Source organism: Esox lucius, chromosome 17, assembly GCF_011004845.1.
Source record: "Esox lucius isolate fEsoLuc1 chromosome 17, fEsoLuc1.pri, whole genome shotgun sequence".
In the NCBI taxonomy this organism is placed as follows: domain Eukaryota; kingdom Metazoa; phylum Chordata; class Actinopteri; order Esociformes; family Esocidae; genus Esox; species Esox lucius.
In genome coordinates, this window is record NC_047585.1 from 27,631,860 (window position 1) to 27,651,479 (window position 19,620).

The 19,620-nt window shown below is 39.9% G+C and overlaps 1 protein-coding gene across 2 annotated transcripts in view; it reads right to left on the reverse strand.

Moving 5' to 3' along the window:
* arhgef25b (Rho guanine nucleotide exchange factor (GEF) 25b) overlaps positions 1 to 15,595 on the reverse strand; it is a 42,056-nt gene extending 26,461 nt beyond the window's left edge. The window contains exons 1-2 of one of the 2 annotated variants that reach the window (XM_020055170.2): positions 15,350 to 15,595; positions 14,743 to 14,854 (exon numbers count right to left, since the gene is read on the reverse strand). In XM_020055170.2, coding sequence (XP_019910729.2) covers positions 14,743 to 14,854; positions 15,350 to 15,445 — 208 coding nt within the window. In that variant the 5' untranslated portion in view covers positions 15,446 to 15,595. Of the gene's footprint in view, positions 1 to 11,533; positions 11,935 to 14,742; positions 14,855 to 15,349 lie in introns of those variants that run through there. The other variant, XM_010881630.3, reaches the window with a different exon arrangement.
* Positions 15,596 to 19,620: the final 4,025 nt, after the last annotated feature.

The window sequence follows — 19,620 nt, forward strand, 5'->3', positions numbered from 1 at the left end:
TAACGATTTATCTGTCTGCATGCGAAGACTGCAACCCATTGACATTTGATATCACCAGATGCTGGGTATCTTTCCTGATGAAGATCTGCCTGGCCTGTACTGTAGCTTTCTTCAGTTCATGTTTGTTTCTGGGCATTTTTGATCAACTGAAATCAGATCAGGTGATTGATTTGGCTAGTCAATAACATTCCCATTTTGGGATCTGAAATACTCAACTATGACTGTTAAGGATCATTGTCCTGCTGCATTTTGTGCCTTCTGAAGAGTTTTGGTTGTATCTGAGAAGACACAATGGCTGAATCTCAAATCACATATTACATACTATGTACTACAAGCACGTTCTTCGAGGATGATGGTGTAGTACATACTGTTTAGTATATATTAAGCTAGTATGCCAGTATTGGGACCGATTGGGACATACTACCTCGTCATAAAATTTTGTTTCAAAATCAGATCATTTTGTCGCACATTAACATCACACCACACAAGTTTGAATCGATGAACTGTATGGCTTTCGCCACTGACCGTTTAAATTGCTTACAAGGCAGTAATACTAGTATCTTGGAATAGTCATAAGAATTGAGCCCAAGCTAACCAGACTGAAGATGAACTTTATACTGCCTAAGCTGTTTCATTTCATGGCACAACAACGTTCATTTTTCTTTCACAGGAGAATTAAATTGATGCAATAACTATCAATATAGGAATCAATGTAGACGATAGAATCATGGAAACCCCTCCTATTTACAGCGCAAGGGGTTGTGGTAAATATTACCCCAAAAAGCATGGAAGGATGCATACTTTGAAAATCACCCAGAAATAGTAGACCATTCGGGAACATTTGGCATACTGTTTTCAGCGTACTATGGTTGGGACACACTAATCTTCTGGCATACTAATCTGGCATACCATATAGTATGCATTTATGTGATTTGAGATTCAACCAATGTTTCTGTACACTTCATTCAGCAGCTGCCATCAGTTACATCCTCAATGATGATGACATTTCTTTCTCCATTTTAGTTTTTCTGTATCAGGTTTATTTTTGAACTTACTGGCTGTGATGACCTCATGCACATTTTGGGTATGTTAATTAGTCACAGTTTGTGTTCTACAGGAGTTAAGTTGAAAAGATATTAAATCCTCAGAAAGCCGTCTGAGTGTGTTTCCTAACACAATTTCTCAACATTTCCATAACAAATTCAGTAATTCTCGGTTTGTGTTGATAAACATATCACTGATTATTGAGCATTTTCATCTAACTACAAAAGGTTTGAGAAAATGAGAAAGAGAGGAGATGAGAGAAAGGGACGTATATGTAGTGAGTGAGCATGTTCAGGGAAAACTCAGTGGCCTGCATGAGAACATTTAAAAAATCTCCCTAGCCACAGAATTCAGCTGAATTGCTTTAAATTATGAGCTATTAAAACAATTAATACAAATGTTTCCATCTTGAACCAACAGCACTTGATGACAAAGGAAGAAAAGGCAAAGAACCGTGGTTCATATCCTGGTGACGTGCCAACCATGCTTAAGGGCCCCACAAAGGGAGGTGCCAACCGTCCGATTGGTTGCACCATGTGGTGGGTCGGTGCCCCGCAAGCTCAATTGTGTTTTTTAGCTGGAAGAGTTTTCCAAGCATGCTGGGACTGCCCTATTTCCAGACTGAATAATCAGCATGATAAGAAGGAGGACCAGTTGGCGGGGAGATGCTTTTCGAAATACACATATTTATATCTTCTGCCCTGCCACTGAGAGTTGCTGCGACGAGGAAAAGCCATAATCACGAGTTGAGGACCTCAGCTAACTAAAATAACACAGTGGTTAAGCAGGCACAACCATGTGAAACTGAAGCGTGCCGTGTCTTATAGAGGATCTTCACAAACATCTACCCATGGATCCCCTCAGGGATCAGCAGCTGCTCCACCTGTGATCATATAACCTCCAAGAAATTTTCACACAATGAAAGAAGATCCTGGTGGACTTCAGTCAGCCGAGCCATGGACTGTATAGACCATACAGCCAAGACAGAAAGATTGAGAATAATCTTCTACCTCCAGGTCATCAGACTGTTAAACTAACTGATCATGTTCCCGGCACCCTGATCCACGGGCAGTGTGCACTGGGCTTTAGCCATCTAACCCATCTTAACCTACACACTCAATAAGGGCTCAGATGTTTACAAGATATTATTGTCTGCATGAAGGCAGATAATGTAGTCTTCGTTAAGAAGTGCAAAGCTTCTGATGTCATTTTGATCTCATTTGAATAAAACTTGATACCAAAACCCCCCAATAAATAACTCAAATGGAAGGACAGTGAAATGAGGGTGTTCCTGGCATAAATCAGGACTCTGGCCCTTCCCATCTTTCACAGTTCCCATCAACAGCAATGTCTATATAAAGTTCATGCCTTTATATAGCCATTGCTGTAGAATGGGATGACCATTTTCCACAAAGAATAGGATAACCTTTTTCCAGGTTTTTCCTACTGGCATTTCTTTCTCATTGTCAGTAGGAAAAAAGCAAATGTACCATTCAGTGTAGTGGGTGATTCAAGCTCAACACCCATAGGTAACAGGTTATGTCATGTCATAACCTCTGTATGTACTGTAGTTAGGGTGGCATGGTAGTCTAGTGTTTAGAGCACCTGGACTGTATTGAAAGGCTGCTAGTTTAGATCTAATAACTGTCCTTGTAAAAATCTGCTGTATGTTCCTCTTACAAGACAGGTAAACCTAATTTCTCCTAGGTAGTTTCTGGCAATGGCAATGTGTCCTTAATCATACTCACTTGGTAAAATAACTGGCTATTTTGTGTATTTATTTTCAGTGTGTTGGCCTGGACCTACTGTTCTAGTTACCTTGCTGTGTCAATTTCTAACCTCCAAAAATGCTAAAAATGTGTGTGGTGGTGTTGTATTATGAAAATGTAATGTTTAAGGAGAAAAATACTGTCCTACTACACAGCATCATAACACAGCCTGTGAATTCCCTCACCTCTCTCATTTCTCTATATCTTTTCAGCTGTTGGAGGCAAAGAAGATGAATGCAAAGTTCAAGATCCTGCACACCTTATCTACATCTATAGTGGTGCTGAAGATGTTAGACAACAAAGGAGCTGGAAAAATGTGGGTAATATAGGATTGTTAACATTAACATTAAATAGCTTGTTACAGTCATATCTGAAGCACAGTTCATTCAGATGAAATGGTAGGAGAAAAAAAGAGTTCCTCTTAAGCACATGTCATCCAAGTTACAATTTCAAAGGCAGTGAGGATTTTTCAATTATTTAACATAATAAATAATTGCTTGAAATATGCAAGGTTACTTATCAAAGCTGCTGAGTGGCTGTGTGTATGTGTGTGTGTGTGTGTGTGTGTGATAACTGGCTAGCACTGTAATGATTTGTAATTCATTGTCCTTCAGCTAGCTAGATTGCCATGGCTCAAGCTTTATGTTTTCCACTCACTGACTCCTTACCGCTGGCCTGCATTATGTTAGTAAACCTGCCGTCTTATTGACAGAACTGAAAGGCTTTTGCAATGCTCAAGATTCTTCACTGGTGTTGCTCCAGAGGTCGTTGCATCCTGTTGGGCCCTTGACATCTGCCTCTCTGCTGCAACCACCAGCATAGGTTGACCACGTTTTCAAACCCCCAAACCGAGATCCTCAAGTGTACCCCACATTAATGCACACACACACGTATGCGCTTATGCCCGCACCATAGGCCATTTCATCAGGACGAGGGACAGTTATTTCAGCGCTTAGCACACCTAGTGACTGCACCTTTCAACGCCATGGACAGCACTGCAGCAAAACGAAAAATGTGGACATCTCACCTGGGATTCATGTGGAATCGAGACTTTTTCATTATTATTGTGGTGAAAACCTGGACAATTTGGTAGTGAATGTCGAAAGGCAGGACATTTTTGTGTTTCACAGATATTTGTCGGGATCCGGGACACCCAGCTTGAAACCGGGACAATCCCTGGCAAACCGGGACGTCTGGTCACCCTACACCAGCAGAACAACAGCTCCTGCATTAGTGGATGAGGTATTCAGGATGGGAGGCCCAATAGAGGGCCAATCGTCTCATCCATTAGGGAATAGAGCTCTGAAGTCTCTGTAGTAAGCTCTCCCTCAAATGTCCCTGGCCCTGTTTCACATAGGGATAATCCTATTGGGGAAGTTCACTTATTTCAACATGGCGTTATTTTATTTCTATACTTGTAGTTGATCCCCCAAAATGATTCATTACCTACCTTACCTTTGATTGCAATGCATCGTTATAACATGACACAAAATACTCCAAACAAATGAATCTAATATAACATTAGAATCTCAGTCTGGATACTTCATTTTTGATATAATGAAAATACGACCCTTGGCTGCATTTCACAGTGGGGGAGAAAAAAAAGGTCTAAAGTTGAGTACAGGGACATTATCCAGATAGATTCCAATGTAATATGAGATGGTTTGAATTGTTTCTTAGCATTTTCTTACATAATTAGATACATTCTCCTAATGTATGGTAGGTGTAAAATGTTCTCTATAAAAATATATATAAAATTACAAAACAAAAGTCAATAACAACCCAATGTCAAAAACACCATATTTACTGGGTTGATTGTATGGCAAATGCATGGCAATATTTCAAAACTCTTTATACAAATATTTCACATTGAAATACATTATACAAAGTACTATAACTATGCTCATTATTCCTAGTTGATCATCACTCAACCAGTTGGTGAATATACTTTATGTATTTTATATTGTTTTGCCTACTATGTTCAGACTGAAAGGTACAGAATCTCCACCCTAAGGCCATAGGTTTGTATGTGACCTTTGGACCTTGGTGTTGGTAGTGTGACACAAAATATACCCCTGCACTGCCTATGTAATATACAATACTGTCATAAACAGGAGATGATTGCCATCCATAGTAGTAACCACAACTGGTAAGCATATAAACATGTAAACCATGTGAACAATGGCAATGTCTTTCAACATGGAGCAGGATAGACAGCAAGGCAGAGGAGTAAATCAGATAGCTCCTGAACAGTGTCAAAATTACAAACTGAACTGCTGTGAACCATCACATGTATCTTTGTTGATAAAGCAGGCTTCTACCGAGCCAAACCTTGACAGTGTTGGTGTAATATCATTGGCCAATGAGCAACTGTCCATGTACCTGGACAACGTGGGGGAAACATATGTGCTTAGCCATATCTGAAGTTGGGGTGGTAGGACGAAAGACACTTCTTACAATGCTGTGGCTGCACATCTCATGAGTTCCTCAATGAAATTATGTGTGAAAATGTTAAGCTCCACCCTTCAGGGGGGATTCAGGAATGGTTTGGGGTCAATCCCTGATTCCTGACCCTAGACCTGGCCCCATAATCCCCTTTTCATTATGAAGGTTGAAGGTCTATGACCGCCATCCCCATGAGCATGTCACCCTCCTTAAGCCCATGGAAAAGCCATGTCATGACATCACTGGTGACCAATGTCACGTTTAGATTTGCAATGCCAAAAGATTGTTCCCACAGTGATATTCATTGTGACATGCACAAGATATCATGGCCAAACCCCGAAGACAGAATGGATGCAAGTTTGTGTAGTATGTGTTAAACATTGACATTTCTTTTATTTCTTGCTGATAGTATTTGTTACAATTGACGAGACAAAAAAACATGTTGCAATAAAAGTTTGTTTTTTTCCATCAATGATTGTAGAAGATGTCTTCATTGATCACACTTTCCATTATGGGATAGAAATTATGGAAATAATTTTCTGTCAGATGTGATGGGTAAATGGGTAAATATGGGTAAAGTATCTGTAAATATGATAATGTGGAATTATGGAATTAATGTGTGCTTTGTTATATGTAAAATATGTTTAGATTACAAACAGATTATCCATTTTTATTCATTCACAGGAAGTTACGTTCACAGGAAGCCATGTTCTGTCAAAGCTCACAATTGTAATTAGCCAATGGGCTTATAATACTCTGTTGATTTCTGGGTAGTTACTCCACCCTGTATAAATTAGTGTGTATGGCAAAAATGTAACATTAAACTTTGGATTTTTCACCTTCACAGTAGTTCAACTCTACTGCATTATTCCTATAAATACTGAATGTATTTCTCTCTTGATTTCGAACGGAGTAACCACAGCCTGTCCTCGCTGACAAAGTAACCCATGCTTGTCCTCTCAGACAGAGTAACCACAGGCTGTCCTCTCAGACAGAAAAACCACAGCCTGTCCTCTCAGACAGAGTAACCACAGCCTGTCCTCTCAGACAGAGTAACCACAGACTGTCCTCTCAGACAGAGTAACCACAGCCTGTCCTCTCAGACAGAGTAACCACAGAGTAACCACAGCCTGTCCTCTCCGAGTAACCACAGATTGTCCTCTCCGAAAGAGTAACCACAGCCTGTCCTCTCAGACAGAGTAACCACAGAGTAACCACTGCCTGTCCTCTCTGCATTGAAACCAAAAAGATTCTGTCACTGTTTGCTTTAAGGACGAGAAGATAGAGTGTCAGCAAATTAAGAGGGTCATCCCTAAGGCTTTCCCATTTCACACATCTTCTATATGCAGTGTCTCTGTAGCATGGATCACCGCATAATCACTGCCTGAACAACTGGAACAACATAGGATTTGAGAGAGAGAATAATCTCCACCACCACAGTATTGACTCTCATGGCATGCGTGCGCAGACCCCACTCTGAAACAGATGTGAGATAATGCTCCCATGTGCAAACCAAACACTGTCACACAATATGAGGATAGGCAGACAGACACTTGCATATTTACAATCATACTGTGAGACATCATATTCCCATGGAACCCGGTAAAATGTATCCAACTGAACAGGGAAGGGCCACATAAGGAAAGTTCGATCTGTCACTACCTCAATCTAGGCTGTCTGCCTATCTGTGTCCTCTGCATGTTGTGTAATTACTCTGATCTCTCTACATGTCTAGACCAACGCTGTTGAAGACTCACGTGAAGAAGCCTGATAGCTTGATGATGGGGACAACAACGCATCACCCACAATGTTGATGAGCACTGATACCGGGAACATGAAATGTTCTAATCAAGGCCAACCATTCTGAACCACAGCCAGGACAAAGCAATAGCATTTTCCACACACTCAACAATGACGTGTTAAAGATGTTTGGTTGATGATAAGGTCTTGACTGTCTTCCAGATTGTCCTCGAATGATGACTTGCCCTGTTAAATAACGGTTAAGTGAATACATTTATGCCGCTATATTAGTGTGGTTCGAGTGCCAATCTGCATGTATGTGTCTGCGTGCCTGTGTGTGTGTGTGTGTGGGCCTTCTGAGGATGTGTCCAGGATAGGTGGAGAAATGAATGGATGTAATTCTTAGTCAGCCGAGCAGCAGATCTGTCAATCAACTGGCATCAAGCCTGACTGTCTTTATATTTAGCCTGTGGTAAGTTAGAAAGTGAACCAAAACATTACTGTTGGAGAGTGAAAGAGATTATGACAATAGTGTATGAAACACTTAAGCATGAACACACACTTCCTCTGCTCTCCTGTAGGTCTCATATGCCAGCGCTTGATCACTGCACAGCTACATAATGCCAAGGGCAAAGCTTTAGAGGACCTCAACGTAAAATGGGCAGGGAGTGCCACAACACACGCAAAATATTTGACATGAACACTAGTCAACTGCATGCTAATAGAGCACAGTGGTCAGCAGTACATGTATATATCTGTTATTATGTAATCTGTACTTAACAACCAATTCTCTAATGTAAAGATATACAGAATGTGCAGCTGAATGGGACGTTGACTATACCACATTACCTGTGGCCCCATAGTTAAAGTGCAGCTCAGCACTTTTCTACCTAATCCACCAGTCAACAGCTCCGTGCTTCTGTGAACAGTCAAACAATAATGAGCATAACATTTCTTCACCACAGCCCCATAAATCCTGTTTCTATTCTCGGAAAGGATAGCTGCTCAGGGTTTTGTGTGTGTCTGTGTGTGTGTGTGCAAGCGTGCTTATGTGTGTGTTGGGGTTGGGGGGTTCTTAAGCCTAGCTTTTTGGGGAAAAGGAATGTCGGCGTGGTGACTCAATGACTCCAGCGTTTCCATGATCCAGTGATCCGAGAGCAGCACATTCCAAGACACTGCATAGTTCCAGATGTGAATGCTGACTTTCTCTGTCTATTTAGACCCTACATGACTACAGTCACAGTATCTACATGAATCCAATGTGGCTACAGTCACATTGTCTACATCAGTCCTACATGACTACAGTCACATTGTCTACATCAACCCTACAAAAGTACAGTCACATTGTCTACATCAATCCTACATGATTGCAGTCACATTGTCTACATCAATCTTACTTAAGTACAGTCACATTGTCTACATCAATTCTACATGACTACAGTCACATTGTGTACATCAATTCTACATGAATACAGTCACATTGTCTACATCACTCCTACATGATTACAGTCACATTGTCTACATCAATCTTACTTAAGTACAGTCACATTGTCTACATCAATTCTACATGACTACAGTCACATTGTCTACATCACTCCTACATGACTACAGTCACATTGTCTACATCAATCCTACATGATTACAGTCACATTGTCTGCATCAATCCTACATGACTACAGTCACATTGTCTACATCAATCCTACATGATTACAGTCACATTGTCTGCATCAATCCTACATGATTACAGTCACATTGTCTGCATCAATCCTACATGATTACAGTCACATTGTCTACATCAATCCTACATGATTACAGTCACATTGTCTGCATCAATCCTACATGATTACAGTCACATTGTCTACATCAATCCTACATGATTACAGTCACATTGTCTACATCAACCCTAAATGACTACAGTCACATTGTCTACATCAACCCAACATAAGTACAGTCACATTGTCTACATCAACCCTAAATGACTACAGTCACATTGTCTACATCAGTCCTACATCACTACAGTCACATTGTCTACATCAACCCTACAAAAGTACAGTCACATTGTCTACATCAATCCTACATGATTACAGTCACATTGTCTACATCAATCCTACATGATTGCAGTCACATTGTCTACATCAATCTTACTTAAGTACAGTCACATTGTCTACATCAATTCTACATGACTACAGTCACATTGTGTACATCAATTCTACATGAATACAGTCACAGTGTCTACATCACTCCTACATGACTACAGTCACATTGTCTACATCAATCCTACATGATTACAGTCACATTGTCTGCATCAATCCTACATGACTACAGTCACATTGTCTACATCAATCCTACATGATTACAGTCACATTGTCTGCATCAATCCTACATGATTACAGTCACATTGTCTGCATCAATCCTACATGATTACAGTCACATTGTCTACATCAATCCTACATGATTACAGTCACATTGTCTGCATCAATCCTACATGATTACAGTCACATTGTCTACATCAATCCTACATGATTACAGTCACATTGTCTACATCAACCCTAAATGACTACAGTCACATTGTCTACATCAACCCAACATAAGTACAGTCACATTGTCTACATCAACCCTAAATGACTACAGTCACATTGTCTACATCAGTCCTACATCACTACAGTCACATTGTCTACATCAACCCTACAAAAGTACAGTCACATTGTCTACATCAATCCTACATGATTACAGTCACATTGTCTACATCAATCCTACATGATTGCAGTCACATTGTCTACATCAATCTTACTTAAGTACAGTCACATTGTCTACATCAATTCTACATGACTACAGTCACATTGTGTACATCAATTCTACATGAATACAGTCACAGTGTCTACATCAAGCCTACATGACAACAGTCATATATTCTACATCAATCTTACTTAAGTACAGTCACATTGTCTACATCAATTTTACATGACTACAGTCATATTGTCTACATCATTCCTACATGACTACAGTCCCATTGTCTACATCGACCCTACATGAGTACAGTCACAGTGTCTACATCACTCCTACATGACAACAGTCACATTTTCTACATCAATCCTACATAAGTACAGTCACATTGTCTACATCACTCCTACATGACTACAGTCCCATTGTCTACATCAACCCGACATAAGTACAGTCACAGTGTCTACATCAATCCTACATGACTACAGTCACATTGTCTACATCAATCTTACATGACTACAGACACATTGTCTACATCAACCCAACATAAGTACAGTCATATTGTGAACATCAACCCTACATATGTACAGTCACAGGGTCTACATCAATTCTACATGAATACAGTCACAGTGTCTACATCAATCATATATGACTACAGTCACAGTGTCTACATCAAGCCTACATGACAACAGTCACATTTTCTACATCAATCCTACATAAGTACAGTCTCATTGTCTACATCAGTTTGACATGACGACAGTCACATTGTCTACATAAATCTTACATGACTACAGTCACATTGTCTACATAAATCTTACATGACTACAGTCACATTGTCTACATCAACCCTACATAAGTACAGTCAGTGTCTTCATCAATTCTACATGACTACAGTCACATTGTCAACGTCAACCCTGCATGACTACAGTTATAGGGTCTAAATCAAATCTACATAACTACAGTCACAGTATCTACATCAGTCCTACATGACTACAGTCACATTGTCAACGTCTACCCTGCATGACTACAGTTATAGTATCTACATCAGTCCTACATGACTACAGTCACATTGTCAACGTCAACCCTGCATTACTACAGTTATAGTGTCTACCTCAGTCCTACCTGACTGCATGACAGTTGCAGTGTCTGTCAAGCCGAAATTACTACAGTCACAGTTGTGATGCAGCGCATATGTCACTGAGCGGAATCAAAGTGTCTATGTCAACCCTTTGTCATTAAGCAATATCAGGAACTATGCCAACACTTTATCAATGAGCAGTATTAGTGTCTATGTCAGAACTTTATCAATGAGCAATATCAATGTCTATGCCACCCCTACATTACAACATAGCCAACATAACCAGGACCCGAAGACATTTCACCAACCCTGGTGCGCAAGTTCCCTATCAATTATGCTCTGCTCTCTCTCCCCCAAGAGAATGAAGTAATGAGCAGCCAAGACGGAGGACATAGAGACTGATTAAAAAGAGAATGAATGAGTGAGACAAAGAGTGGGACAAAAATGTTGACGCCACAATAAAAAAGCCTACTTAACCAGTTACTTAATCAACGTCATTCCGTGAGTTGAGTGGATGTAAGAAGGACAAGAGAATGTGCCATAATTTTTTCTACGTTGATCAAGCTTTAAGTCTTATTGCAGCTGGTTACCTTTAGTACATATCAATAAACTGAAAGTGTAAAATGTACAATACATGTACTCAAAACCATTTAAAAAAAACCTGTAATCTCATTAACGATCAGTGACAAAGAGTAACTGGGTGAAAATGACAGACATAATGTAGAGATATACCAACCTCGGACTCTAGCGTAGCAGCAGCCACACTTGGCCAGCACTTTTTGGAACAGGTGTTGACACCCACACCCCCTCTTATGGTGACCCCCCTTCATGCTCACCCACTGCCGCTTGTTTCGAAACAACGGGCGACGGGCATGGCACAGGACACTAACTTACACACAGTCACAATTAAAGACAAGAGAGGTGTCCTTTGATAATCCCCAGATGAACAGAATCATGAAGCCACGGAAGAAAACTTGCTTTATGTTCACTTAAGTCCCACAGCAGGAGGAGTAGAGGAGTAGTCCAGTGTTCCAGGATCACATGTGGACGAGTGACAGACCGAGAGAGGGAAATAGAAAGAAACGTGGAGAAACCTCTGTGGTCAGATTGCGGGCTAACATTTCATGTGTGTGTGTATGAGTAAGAGAAAGCTAAACTGAGGCAGAGTGGGGCAGGGAGAGGAGATGGGAGGGAGGGAGGGAGGCGGAGTCTACAGCTCTGCTTGCTGGCTATCCCATGATGGTCCCTCGTCCTGTTTTTTCCTGTCTTCTGTTTGCTTCCCATTCTACCTGAACATAATGGCCTGAACTTTCATTGTCATTTACCCCTTGACCCGCACCCACAAGCCAAACTCTTTCTCCACCTTTGGAATTTGTGTGAAAAAGTATATGTTGTTGTAATACTCCTTGTTAATTGACCTTGTGGTCATTTTGGGTCAGCGTATCCTGCTGTTTGGTTCTTGTCATACCAGACAAACACCTTGACTTGAACATGAAGGCAACTTCAAAAATGTGTCTGAACACAACTTCAACTTTAAATTCAGAAAAAGCAATAGTGTTCATTCTATAACACAGTCAAAAGAGAATCCCTTATTCTACCCTCAGGTAGTTTTCATGGCTCTAATGATCTGAACAGCACAGATGTGTGTGGCCATGGTACCGTTGACTATGTTTCATTGAGATCTATAATGTGTAAAATAATTTATGTAAAATTGCGAGACACTGCAAAAGGCTCACTGGAACAGGGGAAAGAAGTTGAAAAAGCGTGAGGGTCTCACACACATTGTCTCGGCTTCCATCTTGCATTCTCAGTCCTCAAACACACTCATTCTCTCCACTCCCTGGTCATGGGTGGTCCAACGTTATCCAGTCATCTCTATCCACCCAGGAGATTATGGATGTAAAAATATCAAAATGTGCTTCGTCCCTTGGCCGTCAACTTAAGCCCCTTTAAAAGCCCTGCTTAAATGACAAAAACAGTGAGCTGAAAAGCTTTGACCTTTTTCCAATGTATGTGCATGCGTTTATGTGTATGTCCTGTACAGTATTTGTGTTTGTGTTTGTGTGTGTGTGTGTGTGTGCAGGGGATATAAAAAGTCTACACACCCCTGTTAAAATGCCAGGTTCCTGTGATGGAAAAATATTGACAAAGATAAATCATGTCAGAACTTTTTTCACCTTTAATGTGACCTATAACGGGAACAATTGAATTGAAAAACAAACTGAAATCTTTGAGCGGGAAAAATAAAAAATAAAAAACTCACAATAACCTGGTTGCATAAGTGCGCACACCATTAAACTAAAATGTTGAAGCACCTTTCGATTTTATTACAGCACTCAGTCTTTTTGGGTAGGAGTCTATTAGCATGGCACATCTTGACGTGGCAATATTTGCCCACTCTTCTTTCCAAAAGCGCTCAGAATCTGTCTGATTGCGAGGACATCTCCTGTGCACAGCCCTCTTCATATCACCCCACAGATGTTCAATTGGATTCAGGTCTGGGCTCTGGCTGGGCCATTCCAAAACATTAATATTCTTCTGGTGAAGCCATGCTTTTGTGGATTTGGATGTGTGCTTTGGGTTGTTGTTGTGCTGAAAGGTGAACCTCCTCTTTATCTTCAGCTTTCTAAAGGATGCCTGAAGGTTTTGTGCCAAAATTGACTGGTATTTGGAACTGTTCATAATTCCCTCCACCCTGACTAAGTCCCCGGTTCCAGCTGAAGAAAAACAGCCCCAAAGCATGATGCTGCCACCACCATGCTTCACTGTGGGTATGGTGGTCTTTGGGTGATGTGCAGTGTTGTTTTTGCGCCAAACATACCTTTTGAAATGATGGCCAAGAAGTTCTACTTTGGTTTCATCAGACCATAACACATTTTCCCATGTGCTATTTTTTTTTGCAGACATCAGCCGGGCTTGGATGTTTTTCTTTGTAAGAAAAGGTTTCCGTCTTGCCACCCTACCCCATAGCCCATTCATATGAAGAATACAGGAGATTGTTGTCACATGTAGCACACACCCAGTACTTGCCTGCAGTTCCTTCATGTTGCTTTAGGACTCTTGGAAGCCTACCTGACCAGTTTTCTTCTCGTCTTTTCATCAATTTTGGAGGGGACGTCCAGTTCTTGGTAATGTCTCTGTTGTGCCATATTTTCTCCGCTTGATAATGACTGTCTTCACTGTGTGCCATGGTATATCTAATACTTTGGAAATTATTTTGTAACTCTCTCCTGACTGATATCTTTAAACAGTGAGATTCCTCTGATGCTTTGGAAGCTCTCTGTGGACCATGGCTTTTGCTCTGAGATGCAACTAAGAAAATGTCAGGGAGATCCTACTAGAACAGCTGAACTTTATTTTGATTAATCAGAGTCACTATAAATGATGGTGCGTAATGAAGGTGTGTAATGACTTCTATTTAACATGAGTTTGAATTTGACATGGAGCCCTCCAGCTGCAGGCAGGCAGGAGCACCTCTGTGGATAGCCACCCTGTCTGAAATGAGCAGGGACCTAATACTGCCATCTAGTGGTGAAGGAAAACACTGAACTATAATCGAAATAAAACGCTGTTTCTTTTAAAATAGTTTTGTGTTACTCACTGCTGGTTGATTGGATTTTGAATAACAAGTCACACTGACAGCCTACATTTTAAATGTTGGTCATTTAGCTAATGCATTTACCTATTACACATAATCATAATCAGTTTCCCAGGAGGTGGGAGGGGGGCAGCATCCAATAAAGAGTAGTATCTCCTTTAATGCCCTAGGTCATTGAAATGTGATATTTCAATAACAGGAAACAATTCCCCTTCTGGTCCTCTACACAAATTTGAGCAGCATCTGGTCTCCCATTCAGGGGCCAACCAGAGCTTTGCAAAGACACTTGATTTGTAGTTGTATTTGACAGCACACCTTCCCTAACCATCTACGCAATTGTTCCTTACCTTTCTGAGCTTTGTTTTGTGGGATCTCATCAGGTTTCTGTGTCCACCTGAATCCCTTCTTTGCTTTCAACTTTTCCTCACCAGGCAACATGACCTCATTGGTCTCAGAAATCTTCAACACAAGATACATTTTAGATTAATTCTAAAAGTCAGGATTATTCATAGACTTCTATTACATCATATTGTACAATATAGTAAACTCCATAATTATTGTGATAGTGAAAGACTAGAAGGAATATAAGTATAGACATTTGACAAAACTGGGCAAGTTCACAGCATGAGACTATTAAACACTAACAATTTACTTCCTTGAGGGAAATTATTTAGTCCAGTGAAGGGCTTGTGCAGCATCTGGCATATGGCACCAAAGTACTCTGAATGTGAGATGACGACTTACAAGAAATGTACATATTTGGGTGATTGAAAATGACCCAAGTACACTGCAAACACAATTCTATTCTACTTGGAATGTTTAGATTGGGCAACTCAGATCTCCAACTTCCACATAATAGAAGTTGTGTGGGATCACTCGAACATAACGAACATAACACAACCAGAGTCTAAAGAAGAATTATGCCACACTGTTTCCATTGTTTACCTCACTCACCCAGTGTTGGCTTCTTATCCCAACAGATGTCAGCTTGTCAACCATGGACCCCAGAAGCTTCTCAGTCTGTACTTGGATCTTTGCTAAAGTCTCCATGCTGCACCTTTCTCTCTTTCACTCTTCCAGTTCTTGTTTTCAGTATTTTGTTTATCTTCTCATACACTTGTCTTGTTTTTCCTGACCGCTTTTGCTCTTCTCACCCCAGCAGCACCACACAGCTTCTTCTAAACAGCTCTTACACTTGTTTTATTTTATTCTGTAAGAAAAGAGCAGCTTCTAAATCTTCAGCAGGTTCTCTGTTTCTGCTCGGTCCAAGACAGAGTTGGGCAATCTAAAACAACACATGTTCTGGTTTGAGTGTTATGTGGACTTAGAAAATCCTGTTGTGCAATTAGAGAGGGGATCTTGTTGCCCTTCTGACAGGTCCAGTCCTGTCCCTTTTTCATTAAGCTAACTTTGTGTCCACTTCATCAAAGTCACACACATAGATAAGAGTTGAACCAAAACAAGTTTTTCTTCTACTCTGTAAAATTGTTGTGTTGTGTTATATTCCTCTGGGTCCTTAACCATCCCAAACGCCTTATTCGGATATCAGCCTTTTGTCATCTTTTCCCTCACAACCTATATTTTCTAGTTTTGGTTTTATACAGTAGCCCCAGTACCTTCCCCTTCAGCATTAATCCTCTGTCCCATATCAGGGAACAGGCAAAAATGGGCAATAAAGTCTCTTAACAATTTGTCCTTGTTATTTATTTGATTGATCTTACACTAAACATATGAGATATTTAACCTTTAATTTTCTCATAAATATTATTTATCAAGGAATGTAAATTTTTTTCCAAAATGTGGCTTGATTATTGGGAAATGAGAAATTCTTATGAACAAAAGCTTGTAGAACTGTATTTACATTAATATTTATAATTTGTTGAATCACCTGAGTCATTAGGAACTCTAAAGTGGTGATCTATATCTTCCTGCTTCAATGTCAATTCCCAAAAACATTTCATGATTATTGGCACCCCTGCATTTAATACTTTGTGTACCTTCCTCATGAAAATAACAAAACAGAGTATCTTACAATCATATTTGATGAGGTGGGGGAACACATAGCAAGGATTCAAGACCATTCATCCATCCATCTCCAGATCCTTCAGAGTCCTTGGTTTTTGCTTGTGGTCTTTTTGGTGTAAAATAATAAATAAAAAAATCCTTGTCTACTCTGATTTGTGAAAAATACTTTTAAAAACGTATGATATATTTTCATTGTTTATAAAAAAAAGTGGATTATTTAACAAATATTCAGATTTCATGTGTGCAAATATATGTGAACCTTTTCATTCAATAGCTTGTGGCACTTCCATTAGCAGCAATAACCTGGAGTAAATGTCTCCTATAGCTGCTAATCAATCTCTGACGTCTTTTTTGAGGAATGTTTGACCACTCCTTACAAAATTCAACCAATTAACTGGGATTTGACGGGTGTCTGGCATGTACTGCCCACTTAAGGTGCTTCCCCAGCATCTCAATTGGATTAAGGTCAGGACTTTGGTCATTCCAAAACACAAATCATATTTCTCCTGAGCCAATTATTTTGTAGATTTGATAAAATGCTTTGAGTCTTTGTCTTGTAAGAAGACAAATTTTCAGCCCAGCTTTATCTCCTTGACTGATGGCCTGACATTCTGTTCAAAATTCTTCTGATTTAACTCAGAATTTATGGACACATTTGGACTCATCTGTCCAGATTATGTATTTCAAGAAACCTTTCCAGGTTGTCTCTGACAAAGTTAAGATCCATAGTTGGGTTCTTTATTGACAGCAGAGGCTTCTTCCTAGCCACCGTCCCATGGAGGTCTTTTGGATTTAGTGTTTTTATTGTTGAAGAGCACACAGTAACCTGAGATGCAGGAAGGGAGGTCTGCAAATCTCCAGATGTTTACCTGATTTAATATTGTTTCTTGTGGCTCTTGGGGATCGTTTGGAAGGGCATACACTTCTAGGCTGTCTTGCTGTCATATTAAATCAGAATCAGAATAAGCTTTATTCACAAGGTATGTGTACACATTCAAGGAATTCGACTGTGGATTATACAGGCTCATGATGTGCTTACTCATAGAAAAACATAAACAAAGGACACTCAAAATGCTCTCCATATGAAAATAATTTGCCTGACTGAGGATTGATGTGACTCAAATCTTTTTCAAATGCCTTCCCCAGACTGATCTGGTCTCTCTATCCTCTTCCATGTCCTCTGCAATGTCCTCTGAATGCCAAGCGCTGTGTCTGGCGAAAACAAGATATTGCTCAGCACTAGGCAAATATCGTTACTGAAGTATGGTGATCAGAGAATCATGTGATGAGAATGCTTTCCAGTAACAAAGGCTGGGGAAACTGGTCAGGACTGAGGGTAAGATGAACAAAGCAAAGACAAACAAGGCAAAATACAGAGGTTTTTGAATAAAATCTCATCAAGAGGGCAAAGGACATCAGATTGGGGTGGAGATTGAACTTACAGCATGACAACAATCCAAAGCACTTTGAACATCTTTGGGGAGACCTGAAGATCACAGTTCACTGGCACTCCCAATCTAATTTATGAGAGCTTGAAAAGATCTGCAAGGAAGAATGGGAGAAACTGCTTAAATTCAAATGTGCAAAGCTGGTAGAGACATACAAGAATGTGTATATAGATTGTTGTTTATATATAAAAAATGTCAGTTTTATACACAACTAAAGCACATACTAATCCTTTAGACGTGTTGTTCTGGCTCACCATGGTGACTAGTGATGGCCATTCGAGGCTTCATTACCATTCTTCTAGCAGCAGGATATTATGCTAGCAGTGCTAACTCAGATTTTCTTTTTCAAAATAAAAGCCATCATTGAAATATATAAGGTAATATAGTTAACAATCTAGTCTGTACATTTTATGTTTAATGTCCTTTCCAATGTTGCCTGTTATTTTTCACAGATTAGATTGTTAACTACAGTGGATATAAAAAGTCTACACACCCCTGTTAAAATCCCATGTTTTTGTAATGTAAAAGAATGAGACAGATAAATCATGTCAGAACTTATACCACTTTTAATGTGACCTATAATGTGAACAATTTAATTGAAAAACAAACTGAAATCGTCGAGGGGGAAATATGAAAAATAAAAACCTTACAATAACCTGGTTGAATGTTTGAATGTTTGAATTGTTGAATGACATCAGTCAGGACAAGGGTACAAAATAATTTCCAAAGCATTAGATAAACCATGGAACACAGTGAAGACAGTCATCATCAAGTGGAGAAAATATGGCACAACAGAGACATTACCAAGAACTGGAGGTCCCTCCAAAACTGATGAAAAGACGAGAAGAAAACTGGTCAGGGAGGCTTCCAAGAGTCCTAAAGCAACATTAAAAAACTGCAGGAAAGTACTGGCTGTGTGCTACATGTGACAACAATATCCCATATACTTCATATGAATGGGCTATTGGGTATTGTATTTTGTAACAAGGCTATGTCCCAGAGCAAACTCTGATCTGACAGGGCCATGTGTAATTGGATGTAACAGAAAGGTGGATGGATTCAACCTGCTAGACAGCCAGGGCATTAGTGAACACAGAGAATAGACAAGAAAAGATTATGACCGAGGTCTCATGGGTAAGGTCTGTGGAGTAGACTTTGATGATACATCTTTGCCTCATTCTGTGCTTCCACTTAAGTTCTGCCTTTAACTCTACTGAACTGGTCACACTGCTCTGACTGCAATTTCACATATTCCTTGGCCATGGGTCATGCACACATTTGTTCCATTTTTAAGATAAAGAAATAAAATCACATTAAATGTAGACCTCACCACAACAAATCAAATTAATGAAACGTACACTCTTACTTTTGGGAGTAAGATTCTGTCAGTCAGCTTTAACAGCCCTGACTAAAAACAGATGCACTTCCCTTTGACTCCAATAAAAGCCAAGTTTGCGACAAGAGAGCAATCTGTACTGGTACATGCTGGCTTCCATGCAATTGGTATGTGGACTCCTCATTCTGTAGTATTTTCCACAACAACTTTATTGGTCAGGAGTTTGAGCACCACAGGTATGCCTAGATGTCCACTGAGAGAACAAATTAACTGAATGTAAAAACAGAGCTGATACCATACATGAAACTAGTGATGACACTACATTATTTCCTAACACTGTGGTACATTTGGAAAGTACAGTTTATTTTTACATCCAGTGGTACTTGATTTTGTGGTTTGTAGAGAGAGGAAATGGC